The sequence below is a fragment of the Cantharellus anzutake genome (genome assembly GCF_015039405.1).
Source record: "Cantharellus anzutake strain C23 chromosome Unknown EI90scaffold_116, whole genome shotgun sequence".
Taxonomy (NCBI): domain Eukaryota; kingdom Fungi; phylum Basidiomycota; class Agaricomycetes; order Cantharellales; family Hydnaceae; genus Cantharellus; species Cantharellus anzutake.
The window spans coordinates 237,691-255,813 of record NW_024067066.1 but is presented as its reverse complement, the minus strand read 5'-3'; the positions used below and the strand labels follow the sequence as shown (position 1 = coordinate 255,813).

Below are 18,123 nucleotides of genomic sequence, written 5' to 3'. Positions count from 1 at the left end.
GCAGTCGAACAGTATATTATTGGCCGCCTGAAGCGAAAGCTTTCCAAGGTCAAATGGCCAAACTTTCTCTCGGACATCAAGGTCAGGGAAGTGAACGTTGGAACGACTGCACCTACTTTCAGCAAACCTATGCTGAAGCAACTCACAAAAGAAGGGGATGCTAGTGTTGAGATGGGTCTTCATTACAAGGGGGAGGTGCGAATCACTGTCGAGGCCACAGCAACAATCAATCTTGGGGCTCGATTCAAACCATATACCGTCAAGCTGGTATTGGCCGTAGTGTTAAAAGGCTACAGGGAAATCTTCTCGTAAAGATTAAGAGCCCTCCTTCCAACCGCCTTTGGTACGCATTCACGACCATGCCCAAGTTAGAGGTTGAGGTTGAGCCTGTGGTCTCCGATCGACAAATTAAATGGAGTATGATTCTGAAACCTATCGAGTCGATGTTGAAGGACGTTGTACGTAAACACCATCACTGTTCATTCAGCACATCCATTCACCCCTACCGCGTGTAGATCACGGAATCCATTGTCCTCCCTAACATGGACGACATCCCTTTCTTCAACACCCAGCCATATCAGATACGAGGAGGCATCTTCGCAGACGCAGCCCGCAAACCCTTATCAGATGCCACTCGTAAACCCTTGTCACAGGTCGATCCATCGAAGCAACAGGCAATATCACCGGAGCCTGGTTTGAAACGTTCAAAATCCTCGGATCACCTTCCCCAATTGTCTGAGATGCATCGCAGAACATCCCCACTGATGCGGCTGGTCGCTCAGAACCAACAGTATCACTTCCTGCTATTGCTCTACATGAACCTACCAAGGTTCCCTCTGAACCTCCTACTCCGCCCAAACGGAATACATGGTTCGGTTATGTCAACCCGTCCCAAAAGTCCCTCAACAAGGAGGATGAGTCGGTCAATGCCGCCCTCATTCTGGAGGCGCAAAACGAGCCTGAAGTTGAACCCAGGGGCGCGCTCAACGGCAAAGCATCACATCTACGCGCGCCCCATCTACATCACCATCACCTTCGCCGTCATTTCCGCCCAGTCACTCTCCTCTTGTGGAGGAATCCCCCATCATTCCTCCCGGGCAGCCGAATGAAGGCACTTTAACTACTCAATTACCTGGTACCCAGTCCCTATGCACCTGTATCACCCTCTGGTTCTCAAACGCTCCCAAGCTCCGTTCTCCTTCGTTTCCCCACCAAGCAACTCGATCGGCTGACTTCGCCCCCAGCCGTTTCTTCTCGCGACCCCAAAATGATGAGGCAAGAACCGTGACCTCCTCGAAAGCTAGCACTTTGTTGACTCAGTGGAAGGCGAAGGCGACGGACAAGGAGGCGCTTAGTGCAACAGCTCGAAGAGACCATAAAGAAATGGGGTTGGGGAAAGAAGAATGACACAATAACTGGAGGAGCGTCGTCGAAGAAGAAAGAAGATAAGCTAGTTGGTTCGCCACCAAAACAAACATTCGAGGAAATACGAGCTCAGGTTGAAGAACGCAGACAGGCAGAGCGACGGCGTGTCGAGGCCACTGCGCCGGGTGTTGGTGCCCCAACTCACCAGCCCGATCTCCCCACTGGTTCAGAAGGCGCTCAGACTTCCATAGTGATTGATGGTGGGTCTAGCCGTGGCGAGGCTGCCTCCGCTCCTACCGAACTTTTGCTAGAGCGGAGAAGCTCGAATGCTAGTTCCTTCACAGGCGGGGTTTTTTCTAGTGGTGCAGACCCGAATGTCCCTGCTTTGAATGGGAATGCTAGAACAGGCTCATCACCTGGCCAATTCATTTCCCCTTCCCAGCCTAAAATCACCACCAAAGTAGCCACTCCCAACTCGTCCCCTCATCTTACACCTGTAGACTTACACTCATCGCGACCAAAACCAATCCCCTTGCACTCTGCACAGCCTAGTTCGGCGCCTAAGATGTCAATACCTGGCATTCATGCCTCACACCGTGGAGAAGTCCAGGCACTCGGATCTACTCCGGCGATGTCATCGGATTCTGCATCCGCGTCGTCATCAACGTCTACGCTCCCACAAAAATTGCAATCGATACAGAACATGTATAAGATGTTCGGCAACAGGAATAGCAAATCTACTGCTAATGATAGCGTACCTAATTGTGGCGATGGATCCACGACCACTACAGGCTTAGGCCCAGGATTAGCTCTTGGACCCGGAAAGCGCGACGCACATGGGCTGAAGAGTCCCTACCTGGGTCAAGTTTGACGGAGCCCACCAAACAAGGTACTGAGGACTTAGCTTCCCCAATTCCTGATGCACCGGTTGGCGCGCAATCTAGTATCAAACCCACAATTGCAGATGGGATTATCATAGGATCTTCGCACCCTGTCACAATTAACCGCGGAAGTCCCTTGGACAAGAATGACATCCGGAGAGATCCTGTAGCTGACATTCCATCCGGGGACAGTCCTCCGCTTCCTCCACGGCCTCAATCTCAATCCGTTTTGTCTGCAACTCCAGCATCAAGTGAAGTTCGGCCTTGCACTCAGTCTCCATCCAAATCCTTCCATGAACCGCCATCTCAAACTGGACTCTCTTACTCGCCAGCCGATGATCAGGACACCCTCGGGGTTCCACGGGATAACGAACTATACACTGGGGTATCGTGGAAAACCTCGAGCGCAGACGACATAGCGGGCTTGGTACTCGCACAGGAGACAGAGGCGGGTTTGCCTGGAAATGGTAGCGCTAATCAACGGACTGAACTAGAACCAAATCCTGGTTCCGTCGAAGGTGCCGTTGCATTTGGTCGCAGCAGCGCTCACCCCCCTGAAGTACGGCGTGAAACGTTGTGGATTCCCCCTCCATACGACTCATAGGATTAGATGCCTGCTGTTGAAATTGATCTAGAGCTGTTCCTTTCCATTCTTTCCATTGGCACTCTTTTCCTATCGATTGATACATACTTTGTCCATTTTGTTGAACTCGCCTCGGCGCACAAAAGAACGTAGCTTCGTTCATTCATTCTTCCGCCCGCTTACACTTGTATCGCTCTTTCGCTCTCTCGATATCTCGGACCACAGTTCCTTTGTCACGCATTTCACATCTCATCAAGTCTCCCACTTGTATCTCGATACATGCCAGTATTATTATACGCGCACGCATTTGGTTGATTATTCATGTACAGCGCCGGAGGCGCTTTTTCTGTGATTTTAGCAGGGACCTTGGTCGTACTACAACATTGATTTGATATTTTTGAAACTCCGACTGACAGTAACATTTATGTAACATTGCATAAACAAGGCGGATAAGTATTGGACCCAAAGGAATAACGCGATTTTTACAAACTCTCCAATCCTTCCGCCTTGGCAGGCCTCCACGACCTTAAGATGTTATGGAATAACTACTTATTGACCCGCAAGCACGAGTGGCTAAGTACTTTGCTTAGATAACAGGTAGGTTGGCTGATGGGAGGATGAAGAGGAAGGATATTGGGTGGGTCAGAGGGTTACACGAATTACGAAGTGGGCTGTGGCGGAGCAGAAGGGGGAGAACCGAATGTGAAGTTCTGGAAGGGAACGTTCAGCCAGATGGTGTCCATGCTTAGATCCCTGGCTGGATCAGAGGGGAGGGGTCCACCAAGTCATCACATTCAGAACCGCCTACCATGACCACACGCTCGACTGGTCGTACTTACTGTGACTATCAACTTCGAGGTCTAACTTGGGGCGACATTTGGCGGCGTCATTGACATATAGCGATGATACCCTCGCGCGAGCCAGGACCTCAAGGGACGTAACAAAAAGAATAATTAAATCCTGCATCCGGAGCAAATAACTAATGGGTGGAATTGGTTATGCATGACTTCTTGATTGTAAGTGGGGCATGAGACTCGCCTGTGGAAGGCAGCAAGTTGGACCTCAGACATGGCGGCTGCAGCGAGGAGCTTGGCCACAATATCGATTTCTTCGTCTTACTTCTTTCCCAGTGGTACTTTGAGTTTGATGAAGAGCTAGTGGTTGTTGTCACCGGAATGTGTCAGACGTGCCTATGGGAGAGATGGTGAATGTAACTGGAAGGTGAGTTAGCTCAAACATACATCATTCTGCTCTGTACATGCCGTCCGCACTCCTCGACGTCACGAAGCGCGTCATTTTGGATGTGCCCTCTCCCTCCAATGCTACTATAGAGATTTCCACAAACACGACCGTAATGCATGGAATAAGATGCGCACCCCGCATGACCGCAGCGTGTGCATTTGTCTCGATGTGCGAACCTCACGACCCCCCACAATAGTAAATAAGCAATCTACTGCCTGTTTCAGCTACCAATTGAATTTTAATGAATCTGATGTCAGCGACATGTCATCATGACCGCCGCTGACCACCGACTTGCAGGTGGCGTCAACTACATCCCGAACGCCAAGAGGCAACCCAAGGAGGGCGCGGGCGCCCTACATGCGCGTCGGCTGTCCCCGTGGGGATCGGGGTTGTGAGTGGCATCAAGGTTGCAGCATCACAGCATGTTATTCTGAGCACGATACCACATTGTCATTAGATATCGTGCTCTCAGCTCACACACTGTGTTTATAAGTATTTCAGGTGTGTGACACAAAAGAACAAAGCGCTACAAACTGAAGCAATAAAACAACAAAGCAAATCACAAAAGGGAACAATTACATGAAACCTCAGCTTTGTCTCCAATGGTGGCAACATATGGTTGACTGGCCAACCGTCGGCACAAAGGGCATCGGAATGTTCAACATGTACCAGTTTGTAAAGTGTTCACTGGCACCGTGTCCACCTCACCCCCCGACGGTTGATATCTAGCCACGTGGTAAGAAATTGGCGTCCACAGTTCCAAACCTCAGACAGTTCTCATTTGACGGATTTTGAAGAGGGGACATATTTGCATTCCCTCATCGACACCAATGCGAGGCCGGGAGCAGGGGCATCTCTTCTGGAGCGCTGCGCCCGAGCCCTGAGTCTGGGAGCGCTTCAAACCGTCAGAGATGACGATGACGACAATATGTATTCTCTTACGCACGGGAAGGGGATGTCAATTTTGAAGGCAGCAGCAGCATTTTGAGTGCTGCGCGTCCGCGTTGCTGATATCAATACTCTGTTTTTCCAAGTCAGTCAACGGAACGGAATAATGTTATCGCAAGGAAGGCAAGGTAAGTTCAATGGATCTAGTCATGGTAATTTAGGGGGCAAACTAAATGCATATGATAGGATAGCTGCGCCGAGATGCATTGAGTTGCACATGAGATAGCAGATGGAATACTGTCCTCGTCCAAGCAATACCACCTGCGTTCTTCGACTGACGGAGCAGTTTGGCCAGGTCCGAGGGGGCCCGAAGGGCTTCGTCTGCCTGCAAGCGAGCTTGCGAGGTCTGGAGGTCGGTCCGAGAAACATCACTCAGGTACTTTTCACTTCAGGACTTCAGCGCCGCATTCCACTCACCTCGTTGTCCAAATTCAACTCCAACGCTTTTACCCTGCATGTTGCTAATCACCGAAATGGAACTGACTGAAAGCTGCATAGTTTTAGTTTTTCGGTTCAGGGTCAAATAGATACAGAAGGTAGCCTATTGGATTAGTTATCCCAGATGGGGCAAGAATCGTGCACCTGTCAAATTTGGTCAATGCCAGTACAAAACATGCTGATCTGCGTAGCGGTATGCATGAGAAATGGCAGGGAGTATGATGGGACTGCCAGTCATCCTGAAGGCACGTAGGTGACCAAGTTGGAGAGCTGCCAGCTGTGACGAGAACAGCAAAGTGAGCAACTAACACAACGAGCAATCTGTTTTGAGCACTAAACGCTGATCATGTCTTTTTGGAAAGTTAGCTGGGGCAGCGGCATTCATATATCGCACGGACTTAATGATCCTCTGAATCTGGTACAAGCCCAATTCATAAGGTGGATTCTTACCAGGAGTTGCATGTATGAACGGGATTCCTCATTCCCTTCAAAGAGACTAGTCTCTTAATGAATGGAAGTGTTTCATTGAAATTTATGACCGCTTTGCAAGATTCCGCTCCCGAAGGAACACCACCCCGCTCCTGAAAACCGCATGAGCGCTCTCTCCATAAAAATGCTGCAGAGCATCCTTTGATGCGCGCGCCGATGCTTAAGGTAGATCAGCCCATTCACTAGCTGATAGGCACTGCCGGCATCTGAGACATGGGGAAAACTGGTGATGCTGTGCACTAACCTGCCATGGTGGATCATTTTTTTCGTTATGACGTGAGTTGTACCCCATCCTTCCCCCATTCTGAGTGGACTTCTTACTCTATGTCAAGCTGAGAACGGAGTCTGGTTCCCTCCGCCATGAGGATGGAGAATCCTAACTCAGATCCTTTGGGAGGTGGGCTGAATCAGGATCTGGGCGCCCCGAATGGCTAACTCGCGACGCGTTATGATACGAATAACGTTAGCAGCGTGCCATCTTTTCCTTCATCTGGGCTCTCTTTGTCCCACCTTGACACGAGGCAACTCCAAGGTGTTCGGTCAGCCCGTGATGGGGTCTCGTCAGCATACCGCTTACATGATGCGAATCGTACACCGGATCCTTTCTTTTTGGGCCATAGTTTCCTTATATCTTTTCGAAAGCTTTTCAGAGTTCCACAGGTTGGTTTTTTTTTTAATTCCATTCTTACCCGTTTTAAATGGATAACTCGATCTAGGATAGCTGTGCTTTGGTCAGGAATGACTTCGACGTGGGGTTTCGGATCTTTAGGCTTTGTGAAACGTGTTCAAGTCATGCATCCGCTGTACCACTGTACCGCTGTACCTAATGCAGAAGGTTGAGGAGGTTCCGAAAGCCGACCATTCAGCCACGAGAAGCCATCGAAGGGCCCGGTGTCGCTACCCTATCCGTCACTTCACTTTTCATAGTTCTGGGCTCTCCGTTTTGACCCGTTCTCGGCAGTTTGGCCAATTGTTTTCAGCAACGAATTGAGCATGGCGAGTCTTGCGGCTAAATCTTTTGGCAGGAATTCGCCCTGACTTCATTATAATGGTAGCGTGTGAGGACCTCCCGGTGCTGATCATATTAGGCGCGCACATCAGTCCGAATGATCGGTATTCTCGACCGCACGCGTCCCCCACGCCCCCAGTTGTAGCTTTTCTGCTCTCCTCCTGGAGGGGCGGTACGGACTGGGAGGTGGTCTAGTCTTAATTGTCCAACAGCCCAGGATTTGGGACCCTTATACTATGGACCACCACATACTCGGTCACACAGCCTCCTGTTTGAGACCCCAGTTGTGGTTAGTACCGCATGATATGGCAACTCTAACGGATCTAGGCTAATCAGCGGACTTTCCGCGTTATTCGTGATAGGGACTCAGCTGACTAAACTTCAAGTGTTCAAGGTGGCGGGGCTGGCGGAGGCTGAAATATCCGCTTCCACTGATCGATATCGATAATAGGTTTAAAGAGCAATTATCATAAATGGGAACGGTGCATTCCTTCCGTTGTTCTAGCACTGCTAACACAATCAGAACCGACGTGTGCCTTGATAATTTGTGGTAGAGACATGATGATGCCATGGGCGACCCATGATCAAACCGGCCTGCGGTGGGCTGTAAACCCTCTATTCCCCAAGTCGCCGACTCCCAATCGGCGGCCAGCTTATTAGGGAGTTGAAGAACACGGACTCAGGACAGGGGGCGGTGACCGCCATTTTACTCAAATTGGGTGTTGGCATTTGTTATGAAATATTTACGGTGTCAATAGTTGTCCACAGTCAATTACCTAAATCGGAAGCTGCGTCACTAAGGACGGCTAAACTGGTTGCTACTCCGCCCTTTGTCCGCGACCACCTTGACCTAGGTTACAGAACGGTGCAACACGCCAAACCAAGTCGATAGTATATATACACCTGTTCTTTGTGTCCTGGAGGCACCTCCGTTGTTCGCAGATTGCATCTACATCAAGTGAGAGCTCTAACCCCTAGCTGTGGTAATTCGCAAATATCTGCGGCGACCTTATCAGATCGGATCTCTGACCAGTGTCGGTGCTTCCCAGTTGTTATCCTGGTCACTAGATCTTCGTGAGTCATGGATAATCATCTCCAGACGCAGAGCTCTCATAACGGTGCATACTCTCATGTTTCATGGTCGCGATCATTATCAAGTCGAGGGCAACATCTATTTTCCTCAAATCAATTATTGCGCCCACAACTGACCACTCCGAACAATTTTCCCACTTCCCCTTCGTCGCGCACACGAGTGTTTTCGCTCATCAGGGATATTCTTAATATTCTTTTTTTTTTCTTCTTAGCAAAACCGGGCTCATCTCCGCGCGGTGTCGGCATGTCTACCATCTCCGAGCCGGAACCAAGGCCGAGTCTCGCAACTTTCCAACAGAGGGATGATACCCCTCGACATTCCACTGCCACAACCTCCTGCTCAAACGCGACGCACGAGGGGCATCTGATGATGGGTTCCCAAAGCGAGCCACCTTTCCTTACGAGTTCCAGAAAGGGTCGTCGGTTCTTTGACAGGATGCTCGGTCGCGGCGCAGCAGCGAATGATGGCCCATCCTCACTGGTGTCACGTCCTACACCACACCAAAGGACAAAATCACTTAACCCGAATGCATTTCTGACAAAACTTCTTATTTCTTCTCCATCCCCTTCCACTGTCCCTGGCCGTCGAAGTATGGACTCACGAACACCGACGCTGCTTCGAAAGACGCATCCCAACTCGCACAATGCTCATCCTTCAATTCAAATCTCACCCAACCAAGAAGTCCAACCCGCTCCCAATCTCAACACCCTGACAAAATCTGAACGTGCGGAAAAGATTAGAAGGAACCGAAAGGTCCTCCAAATCTTCGGTGATGGGTTGTTGAAGCGTGGCGCGGGTCCAACTGGTGATATCGCGTTCGACCAAGCTCTTAGCCATCCCTCCTCCCCTTGTTCCCCAGAAGGCTTTGATGGGCAATTTGCCCTTCACAAGAGACCCTCTCAGTTGTTGCTCGAGAATCGTCGTCATTCATCCCCCATTAGTCCCAGCTTCTTCCTTGAGACCCCAATCGATCCTCGCGCTCTCCGCCGTCCACGTTCTGATCCGAGGAAGTATGGCGAATCCGTTGTTTCACTTTCATCCGATTCTACGGAAACTGAAGTAGCAACCCGCCAACTCCAGGATCAATCTTCCAAGAGCGAAACACTAATGGGGGATCAACAACAACAGCAACAACCCACTCCTGTGACATCTGGAACACCTGCCCTTGTGGGATCGGATCTTTCTTTCCACTCCTCGGATTCAATGAATGAAACGGCCACGAACGGTAGTATTCTAGAGTATTCCCTGCCCATTTCCTCGGATAGGGCACCCGAAGATGAAGAACGTGCTAAGAAGCGCGCCACTCTTGCTAAGCTTCACCGATTTTTGGGGTCGAGAGTCCCTGTGGATCTTGTCCTCGGTTTGACACCGTCGGATGTAGAAGCTTCTTTGCCACCGAAGAGCGCATCCCCTATTGTGACAGAAAGCGGTCCTTCCGCCCTTTCCCGAGCGAAGTCATGGAAGAATTTCAAGTCGCACCGTTCTGCGAAGAGGTCTAACTCTGGTGAAGCCAATGGTGAACGGCCGGGCGTGAAGGGGGAGGACTCGGAGGACAAGTATCCGGTCGTGTTTCTATCTGATGGAGAGTTGGATGCCAGAGTTGGGCGGCTCACACACGCTCAACGGAATGATATAGTACGGAAGAAGAAAAAAATTACGAAGGTTAGCCTCAGGACATCCTTTTTGAGTTTTATGAGTACTTACTGGTTTGTTTCGCTCAGATGATGGGCGATTGTCCACCCGATATCCTCAATCGGCAGTCTTCTTCCATCCTTGAGGGGAAGGATCTTCTTCACTTCTCCAAGGAAACTGGGAAGAGCTTGCAATACGTGCACTATCGGTATTCCATCGACTCGTTAACTTACCTTATGCAAAACGTACGTCCGCGAACCGCATATTCATCCTGCTCGTAGCACTGGCTGACCTTGAGGGGCCGTAAATTCCAGGAAAACCAAGATCAGCTCCAAGATTTTGTTACTTACATGAGAACTGATGGAGAATCTGTCAAAGGCGACGAAGCAAATGGGATTTCGCGACCACGTGCCCTCACCACCGACTCGATCGTGCCGCCTTCACCAACGGAATCGTGGACATCCGACAGTACGAATCAACAGGGCATGACAATGGAGGAAAGAGAGAAAGCCAAAGCCTTCCAGCAACGACGCAGGCGAGCCGCGAAATTGTCTTCGTTCTTTGGTGTGGAGTATCGTGAGCTCTTCACGGAAGTTTTGGACACGATTGAAGATGAGGTCAAGAGCGATGCCAAAAGGGGCAGCTTGACGACCGAAGAAGTCCGAGTAAGTCTTGCCCATATACTCAAATAACGGCAACTCATTATCTATTACCGCCTGAAGGAATTACTTGTAAAATTGCGCGAGCTTAAAACTCGCTGATTGCCTATGTGTCTGTACTGTATTTTGTTGGGTTGTCATTTATATTCGATTAATAACGAGCTGAGTCTCATCTATCCTGAAAAAGTGGTGTCATGATCTGAGACCCAAGCGCGGGTATAAGAATCTGAAATGGGGATTATAAAACGACCAAATCTCCCGAGCATGCATGGCACCAGAAAATGTGAGATTCGTCTCTGAAGTATTGTGAACGAGAAAGGGAACGGGGATGTGTTGGATCAGAATCGGGTAGATTAAAGGGTGCTCGAGGTGATTGTGTGGAGGGCGAACTTAATTCTTCCTCCTTCATCGCGGTAAGGGGTGGTAAAGCCTGAGTGACCGGACGTGCGGCATGAGCCTCGCGCTCCGAGTCAATACGCGCCTTTAGCATGCTTAGGCTGATTTTACGTTTATGTCGCGCTTCAGGAGTAAGCGCGGAGTCCAGTCCCTTGAGTGGTCTTGGAATTGTAGGTCGCATGAATGCATTAGACGACGAGGCAGACGCAGCAGATAATGGGCGGGGTGGGATTTGGGGTGTAGAGGTCAGACGAGCAGTCATAGCATTCAGTTCGTCGCCGAGAACTCCCAGCTGGCGTTGAAGTTGATGAGTCTTTGTCTGTTCAAGGTAGAGGGCATTTTCCAGTGATCGTATCTGTGACCGTGAGGTGGAGAGTTCTAATGCGTGTTGCTGCCGTTGAATGTCCAATAACTCGTTCTCTATTGAAGAGGTTGGAGGAAGAGATGATGATGGTTGGGCATTCTGTATGGAAATTTGATCCTTGAGTCGAAGAATCTCCTCATCTTTCTGAAGCCCTTCGGTTCGTAACAACTCGATTTCTGATCGATTCCGGGAGAGTATATCTTGGAGCTCCTCGGAGGCGCGATTTGATTCGTTCAGGGATTGCTCAACGGTGACCACATCGTTTCGATATCTCCCAACTTCTTCCGTGAGTCGCACAATGGTGTCCTCGTACTGCGTAACAGCTTTATGATGGACGGTTCGACCAGCGGCAAACTCTTGAATACTTTGTCGTGCATTGTGAAGCTCCTCTTCCATTTCCACAAGCGCCTTTTCCAAACCGCCTATATTGGCCTCCAACACCTGCTTCTCGGATAACCAGCGCTTCTCAGATGACTGAGAAACGGTTCTAAATTCATCCAAACTGGAACGCAGTTCCCCAACGGTGGCTTCCAGCTGCGCAATTGTGGCGTCTCTAGTGCTGATGGTGCGTTGCATTCGCCCTTTCTCCTCGCTAAGAGTAACTTTATCTTGAGTGAGATCAACGACTTTGGGTCGTATCTCGTTCAATGACGCCATAAGTTGAACGTTCTCATTCTGAAGCTCCTGATGTGCTTGCTCAGCACCCTGGGCTCGTCTCTCGGCGGCCGCAACGCCCGCCTGCGCGACCTGTAGTTGCTGCTGGATCGTAACAAGCTTGGCAGAAGCTGCACTTTGAAGAGTACTGGCCTCCACATATTCTTTACGCGCCATTTCCACATCGGCGAGAGCCCGTTCAAGATCCGTTCTGAGCGCATTGTTTTCTTCGGTCATTGATGATAATGAAGCCTGCGCCGTAATAAGTTCCTCAAAGAGAGACGCATGTTTCGACTGCGACTCAGATGCCGATTTTGCTGTTATTCCGAGTCGTGACTCCAAGTCTAAGAGTTCTCCCTTCAGTTTAACGTGCGCCTGAAGGCAAAAGCTTGGTTAGAATCCCGGAAGCCGCCAGCACAATTAAATCACCTGTTTGGATTTCGATAATTGGAATTCAAGAGACTCAGCCCGCTCTTGACTTGCACGGAGGCTCTTCTCCAAAGCTTCGACCTGGCCATTTGCTTTAACTTCTTCTTGCAGTTCCTTCACCCGAGATTCGAGGTCTTTGGCGAACTGAGTGTTCTGACTCAGGGATGTACGGAGTAATGAAATTTCACGTTCCTGTGGGGGCACGATGATTGCTGAAACGGACAGTCCCCAGCGCATACGCGACACCTACCGCTTCAAGGTTCTTGGCCACGTATTCGTCCTCTCGCGCAGACGCAAGAGACTTTGCCTCCTGTACCTCTCTCAACTTGGCATTTAATGACGCAATATGCTCCCTCAGCTTCTGGGAGTCGGTCTCTGTAGCCTCGAGTTGTGAATAATGATCTTTCAGCACTTGGGGTGTATAAATTTCCGACGAGCATCTGCGAATGAGGTACATATACATACCACGCTCCCTATCATCCTCAAGTCTTTGGAGGGATGCGGCAAGTGAAGTCTTCTCAGCCACCAGAAGGGAGATTGTTTGCTGATGGTTCTCTAACTGAGCGTGGGGCTGCCCATTTGAAAGCGATGGTGGGGAAATCTGCGCGGTAGGAGTCGTCGCCTGGGCAGGCCTTGGTAATTCGGACGAGGATTGGGGTATATGTTGAGCAGGTGATTGCTTGCTGTAGGGATATCATGTCAACTACACTGGGCTTGAACCAGTGGGAGTGAGACTGACAGCTCTCCAAATTCTGAAAGATCTCCGGCTTCGGAAGGGGCCGGGGAAAACGGGGTGTCCGGAGGACTCTGGAAAACGACGCTAGACAGTGGTGTCGGCGCCCTTCCTGGGGCTGCTTTCTTCCTCTGATGCTTCTTCAACTATTCGAAATTGAGTAAACGCAGCGAGTATGTGGCATACTTGGCCGCACCAAGGCTTTAGCTCTAGCAGCTTTTTCCAAACGATCAGCCTCTTCAGGCGTCGACATGTTTGCGATTTCCCAGATTTCTAGCGCCTCAAGTCTTGATAGGCAATTTAGTTCGCTCCAATTGTCACTCATAAATTCGCACGTGGCATCTTGAGTTAAATTATTTGCGGAATTCCGAGCTCGGAACACAAAACAAAATCATCTAGTTTGAGAGTCCCATTGCTTATGAGTATATACTGCGATCAGCTAGGTGGATACCAAGGGAAAATTGGAAGGCTTTTGAGTAAAAAATAGGAAAAAGGTAGCTGAAAGGTGCAATAAATACAAGTAACAATGAACGACACGGGTATGCTGACATGACCAACGGAAAGTATAGTTGACTTGGAAAGCGGGGCGACAACAGCCATGCGGGTGGGGGTTGACGGTAAGTACAAAGTGAGTCGCACCGAAACAAACGAGAGAATCCTTCAAAGCTTTGTTCACAAAAGGTAATAGAGCGAGAATCTGGACGTTAGGCCCAAATCTAATCCGAATACGAGCCATAAGTCCAGAACCCAAGAGATCGGACCAAAAGGACCTGCCTTGAGTGTACTGTCCCAACTCCCCGTGCAAAGCGCCATGCCGTCCGAGCTGACACCAAGGCAGCTAACGCGGTTTTCATGGCCTGTTAAGACGCCTACGCGCTCGCCCTTCAGCGTGTCCCAAACATTACAGGTCCAATCGTCATATCCCCCGAATAATATACGACCTGAAATGGAGAAAGCGACGGATGTTATGCCACTCAAAACGGTGTCATGAGTGTAAGCGTTTAATTCTCTGTCGGCGCGAATGTCAAACAATCGACAAGAAGCGTCATCAGAGCCAGTAGCAAACGCATCTCCATTAGGGAAAAACCTAGGATAGATGCATTCAGCGTCCGACGGCAAAATTACCTCAGTAAACTGACTGGATTGCATTAATATCAGATTCATGGCCATTGAAGGATTGAACGGCCTTTCCGGTGCGAATGTCCCATAACTTTGCTTGAGCGTCACACGCTCCTGATACGAACGTGTTCTGGTTTGGTGCTAAGGACAAGCTGAAGCACACGGAATTCAATAAGTCTGCGCATCAGTGACTTGATCTTCAGGCATACCTCATGACGTCTCCAGTGTGTTCATTAAACTCCATAATGCGAACACCAGCCTCGATATCCCATAACATACAGGTCATGTCCCCAGAACTGGTCAATATCTGGTGATCATTGACAAACCGACAACAACTCAAGTAACCGGAATGCGCGCTCAGTTCCTTGGCGCCACGCTCACCGGCGCCCTCCCTTGACCGAAGGTTATAAATGGAGCAGATGTTGTCCAGACCGCCGCAAGCAACGAAATTCCCAGAGGGTGAATAAGCGCAAGTCATGACCCAACTAGAGCGTAACGGGATGGCGTGGACTTTATTAGTGGTGTAAGCGTCCCATAGGATGAGTTTCCCGTCTTGAGAAGCAGATACAAGATGTCGTTTGTCCATTGCCCAATGCATGGCATAAATTTTTGCCAGGTGCCCCCTTAAAATTCTTCTTGTTCTCATCGCAATCCGTGGGAGGGGCTCGACCTCACCAGCCATGGCACGAACTGCAGAAGAGAGATATCAGGGATTCAGGGATGACAGTTTCGCCTCGAGCAACAAGGATTGGTGCATACGACTGGTGTCTTGTGTTGCATCTCGACGAGCGCGTATCTTCTCCTTCAGAACCTCAGCCTCGCGGCGTGCGGCAGCAATTCTTTCTTGAAGATCACCGTTAGCCGTTCCGGACATGGGTCGGCAGAACGCTTTTTAGGGATACAGAAGGAAATGCTGCAGTTTCAAGTGAACGACTGATGGGTTCTTTTTGGGACAGATGAGTACGCAAGTTGCTGGTTGGGGATGGTAATACACACGCGGCGGGCAAGTTTTGAGTTCACGCAGCCCAAGATGCTGAAATCAATGGTGTTGCGATGGATGGTCGACGTTCACTATGTCGGCTGGCTTTAGATCGCTTAAGTCCGGGAACACGTGCATTATCTCTGCTGATTATTTGGGAGTTGCTCTCTCTTCCGCCACTGGCCTGGGTTACTTGTTGTTCCACACTGCAAGTCCTGTCACTATGCGCCCTTTCGTCCTCTCCGAACGGCCCACCTTTCCGGTAGCAGTAGCAACGTAAGTGCCCCGTTTTTGAGAACAACAATGTGGCAGCAAGAAACTATCTGGCTATGAGTTGCCTATCTCATAACCTGCTGTTGTCCTCTCACAACCCATTAATCAGGGAAGTTTTGGTACATCTCGATATTTCCACTAGATGCAGATTGCCGTTAACGATCGAATCGCTCCATTCTTGTCGATGACATGCGTCAGAGCTCCTATTCATCACACGCCGCTTAATGACGCTCTTCCATACTCGGGCTTCGAACAATCAGTTTGGCATCATTTGGTCTTGGGACTGGGATTATCTGCTCTTTCCAATATTGTAACAAATACTAACCTAACCTCACACCTGTGATGTTTTGGCCAAGTTTTCTCGCGGAGAAATGAAAGTGGACCAGTTATTCTGCTGATCAGGGTTTGCTCGCCTCGGATGCATAGTTGCTACAACCTCTATTTGCTGCGCCTCCGCATCGTGGGTGGTGACACGTATTTACATTGACGGGTGTCCCCCTCACATGCCACCATGTCATGGGCTGGACCCTTTGACCGAGGTTCGAGACACAGACTTAGACTTCGGGTCGGCTCCTACACTATCCATTTTGATTCTTCACCGCAACGAGCACACTGTAGTTCTGTGGCGCTGGACGCCATTTTTGGTAGTCGGCTGGACGTAAAGCCTCATGTCCTTGTGTATCTAGGAGGGAAAACTTCCCGTTGTTTTACCATCAGGATGCATAGGTATAAAATCTAGGAGAACTCCTGGGCAGACGTCCATTTTCCAGCGTCTTCACCCAAGTCCCAATCGTCCTCGTCTTGAATAATTCCCTTAATGTCGTGTACGTCCGAGCAATCCAACCGTTGTCCCCGCACACATTCATGCATTCGTACAGCATCCTCATCCAGCATCGGTTATTCACGCCAACTACACAATTAGTTTGTCCCTATTCTATTGGTGTCAAGCTCGTCTCACGCATTCGCTGCAGCATAAATTCCAAACGAGGAGCTCACACCATGACCTGGGAGGTTGTTCATTTCTCTGTATGTCCTCATTACCTGCTCATCTTACCACATAGGAGCGTGTCACTGGAGACCATCATAACATGAGATGGACTGTAACATGCAAAAGTATGTTCGTTGCTGTGCCTTTCATAGCACAGAACTCATTTCGGTTGTCATCTTGTCACATCAACAGTCGATGGCAGGGCGCTCGGTACGGCGTCCGGGCCTCGCAAGGGCGCTGCAAAAGAAGAGGCCGCGAGGGTTAGTATTCAACGTTGCTGTTCGCGTTCAATTTCATTGTAACCCACCTTCGCCTCTAGCGTACTCTTCTTGCTTTGGGTGTGGAGCCACGATAGAGATGGCTTTAAGGACCCCTCATTGTCTCCGTTGTTTGATCAGTTGGTTGTCTTTCCCTCATTTTGTGCTATGCGGGCCTCCTTGAATGAATATTATTACCAACACCTCAATGTTGTTACATCTTACACTGAGAAGCGCCCCTACGGAAGAATCATCCCGTGATAAAGCTGGTCTGCAATAGAAACCATCGGATATTTCCCTTGGCTCTGAGGGAAGTGCTGAAAGGGGCGGACACGCAATACGTCCACCAGATTTCATGCTGCCGTCCTCAACACTATTTTGGTATCCGCCTTTGAATTCTCAGACCATGTGTTGTGTCCGCGCACTCGTCAGATATCAATTCGGATCTCATACCAGGTGAATCGTCGAGCGCTTAGACTGACATTGATATAAAATAAAGACGTCCTCACCAAATCCAAAATAGTTTCCTCTGAAATCGAAACTTAAAGATGCCCAGCGTGGACGTTGTCGGCGAGACATGATGTTGGGGTTGAGGCTGGCACGGTGGACAACAGGTAAGATAACACTTCGAGCTCGATTGGTGACGCAGTGCACTCAATGACCAGCAGCATAGAGTTTCAATCACTGGGCGATGACGGCACTGCCCTTTGCGAGACTCCTTGATTTTCTTAAGCGTGAATTCCGCCGTGGACCTTTCGGGCCAATTGGGGTTTAGTGTCCTACTATAGGCCGACATGTCCCCACACATGAAGCTTACGCAGCGGCCCCACCAATTGGATTGCGAGTGAAGGCTGATGAAAAGAGAGCCTAAAAGTGGAAAAGAAAGGGTCGAATACCACCAGCGAAGTCATTCCCCGAAGTTGGAAACAAATAGATTCATCTCGATTTAATGACGGACACAAATAGGTGTTCGCTGCCTCATGTTAAGCTCCGAAAAGGCAGCTCGATGTTGCTCTAGAATCATCGAACCAGATGAACAATATTATCAAATTTGTGAAAAATTTAGGTGCTTCGTTGCAGTTCCACAGTTTAAGTCAGTGTCCGCATGGGAAGTATACGTTTCGCCGCACGACGACGGTCTCATTGAAAGGAACACGTAAAGAGTTGTGTGTTTCAATGAGTTCTCTCGAGACATATGCCTCGTTCTTAGCAGCCCTGTTCAGAGAGGCTCAACCAACTGACCCGAAAACGGTGAGAAGACGCAAGAACTAATCTCCGCCGAGAGGGCTCCGCGAGTCGTGGAGATTTGATCCGCCTTGACTTGCCATGTGTCATGCAAAGATGCGAGATGTGGGGATTTGATTTGTCTGTCGCATGTACAGCAACATAGGTGGCGAGGCTAGCCGGGATTCTCGGGTTGTTCGAGCGGCGGATAACTACACTTCACACCGTGAGGGACGTCGACGTCGCGCCCTCGTTTTCAGGCAGGTCACATTGCCACCTCTCCGCGGATCACGTCTTGATCACTGTTCCAAATTGAGAGCTTCTCACAGCACCCTACGCGAGAAAGATTGTGTTAACTTGCGGGCTCC

General features: G+C 49.7%; 6 protein-coding genes across 6 annotated transcripts; 4 read left to right on the top strand and 2 right to left on the bottom strand.

The window, feature by feature from the left end:
- Positions 1 to 129: 129 nt before the first annotated feature.
- On the top strand, positions 130 to 2,850 carry EI90DRAFT_3134315 (uncharacterized protein; the record flags this gene model as incomplete). The annotated part of the gene is made up of 7 exons (XM_039064653.1): positions 130 to 267; positions 321 to 458; positions 516 to 693; positions 783 to 922; positions 976 to 1,354; positions 1,422 to 2,225; positions 2,270 to 2,850. The coding sequence occupies 7 exons, from the start codon at positions 130 to 132 to the stop codon at positions 2,848 to 2,850; spliced, it is 2,358 nt and encodes a 785-aa protein (XP_038909222.1).
- Positions 2,851 to 8,246: 5,396 nt separating this feature from the next.
- Positions 8,247 to 10,156, top strand: EI90DRAFT_3293622 (uncharacterized protein). The gene is made up of 3 exons (XM_039067391.1): positions 8,247 to 9,710; positions 9,770 to 9,924; positions 9,995 to 10,156. Exons 1-3 carry the CDS (start codon positions 8,292 to 8,294, stop codon positions 10,032 to 10,034), a joined length of 1,614 nt encoding a protein of 537 aa, XP_038909221.1. The 5' UTR covers positions 8,247 to 8,291; the 3' UTR covers positions 10,035 to 10,156.
- Positions 10,157 to 10,169: 13 nt separating this feature from the next.
- EI90DRAFT_3086120 (uncharacterized protein) lies at positions 10,170 to 10,558 on the top strand (the record flags this gene model as incomplete). The annotated part of the gene is made up of 2 exons (XM_039062178.1): positions 10,170 to 10,345; positions 10,403 to 10,558. Coding segments are annotated over 2 exons (215 nt in total), but the record flags the coding sequence as incomplete, so codon positions are not given.
- Positions 10,454 to 13,225, bottom strand: EI90DRAFT_3086118 (uncharacterized protein). Its single transcript, XM_039062177.1, has 6 exons — positions 13,112 to 13,225; positions 12,922 to 13,061; positions 12,648 to 12,865; positions 12,433 to 12,593; positions 12,183 to 12,374; positions 10,454 to 12,128 (listed from the first exon to the last, which is right to left on the bottom strand). The coding sequence occupies exons 1-6, from the start codon at positions 13,166 to 13,168 to the stop codon at positions 10,578 to 10,580; spliced, it is 2,319 nt and encodes a 772-aa protein (XP_038909219.1). The 5' UTR covers positions 13,169 to 13,225; the 3' UTR covers positions 10,454 to 10,577.
- A 362-nt stretch (positions 13,226 to 13,587) lies between these two features.
- On the bottom strand, positions 13,588 to 14,908 carry EI90DRAFT_3134312 (G-protein beta subunit; the record flags this gene model as incomplete). Its single annotated transcript, XM_039064652.1, has 4 exons — positions 13,588 to 14,002; positions 14,055 to 14,186; positions 14,244 to 14,724; positions 14,794 to 14,908. The coding sequence occupies 4 exons, from the start codon at positions 14,906 to 14,908 to the stop codon at positions 13,588 to 13,590; spliced, it is 1,143 nt and encodes a 380-aa protein (XP_038909218.1).
- Positions 14,909 to 16,285: 1,377 nt separating this feature from the next.
- EI90DRAFT_3134311 (uncharacterized protein) lies at positions 16,286 to 16,629 on the top strand (the record flags this gene model as incomplete). Its single annotated transcript, XM_039064651.1, has 4 exons — positions 16,286 to 16,312; positions 16,348 to 16,399; positions 16,467 to 16,534; positions 16,594 to 16,629. 4 exons carry the CDS (start codon positions 16,286 to 16,288, stop codon positions 16,627 to 16,629), a joined length of 183 nt encoding a protein of 60 aa, XP_038909217.1.
- Between the last annotated feature and the right edge of the window lie 1,494 nt (positions 16,630 to 18,123).

What these genes read in the sequence shown, in the direction of transcription:
- EI90DRAFT_3293622 (XM_039067391.1), top strand. Translation starts at nt 8,292, where the DNA reads ATGTCTACCATCTCCGAGCCGGAACCAAGGCCGAGTCTCGCAACTTTC. An exon ending in AGAAGAAAAAAATTACGAAG is followed by an intron (nt 9,711 to 9,769) that starts GTTAGCCTCAGG and finishes TGTTTCGCTCAG; the next exon opens with ATGATGGGCGATTGTCCACC. An exon ending in TTAACTTACCTTATGCAAAA is followed by an intron (nt 9,925 to 9,994) that starts CGTACGTCCGCG and finishes CGTAAATTCCAG; the next exon opens with GAAAACCAAGATCAGCTCCA.
- EI90DRAFT_3086118 (XM_039062177.1), bottom strand. Translation starts at nt 13,168, where the DNA reads ATGTCGACGCCTGAAGAGGCTGATCGTTTGGAAAAAGCTGCTAGAGCT. An exon ending in CTGCTAGAGCTAAAGCCTTG is followed by an intron (nt 13,062 to 13,111) that starts GTGCGGCCAAGT and finishes AATTTCGAATAG; the next exon opens with TTGAAGAAGCATCAGAGGAA. An exon ending in TGGCCAAGAACCTTGAAGCG is followed by an intron (nt 12,375 to 12,432) that starts GTAGGTGTCGCG and finishes GTGCCCCCACAG; the next exon opens with GAACGTGAAATTTCATTACT.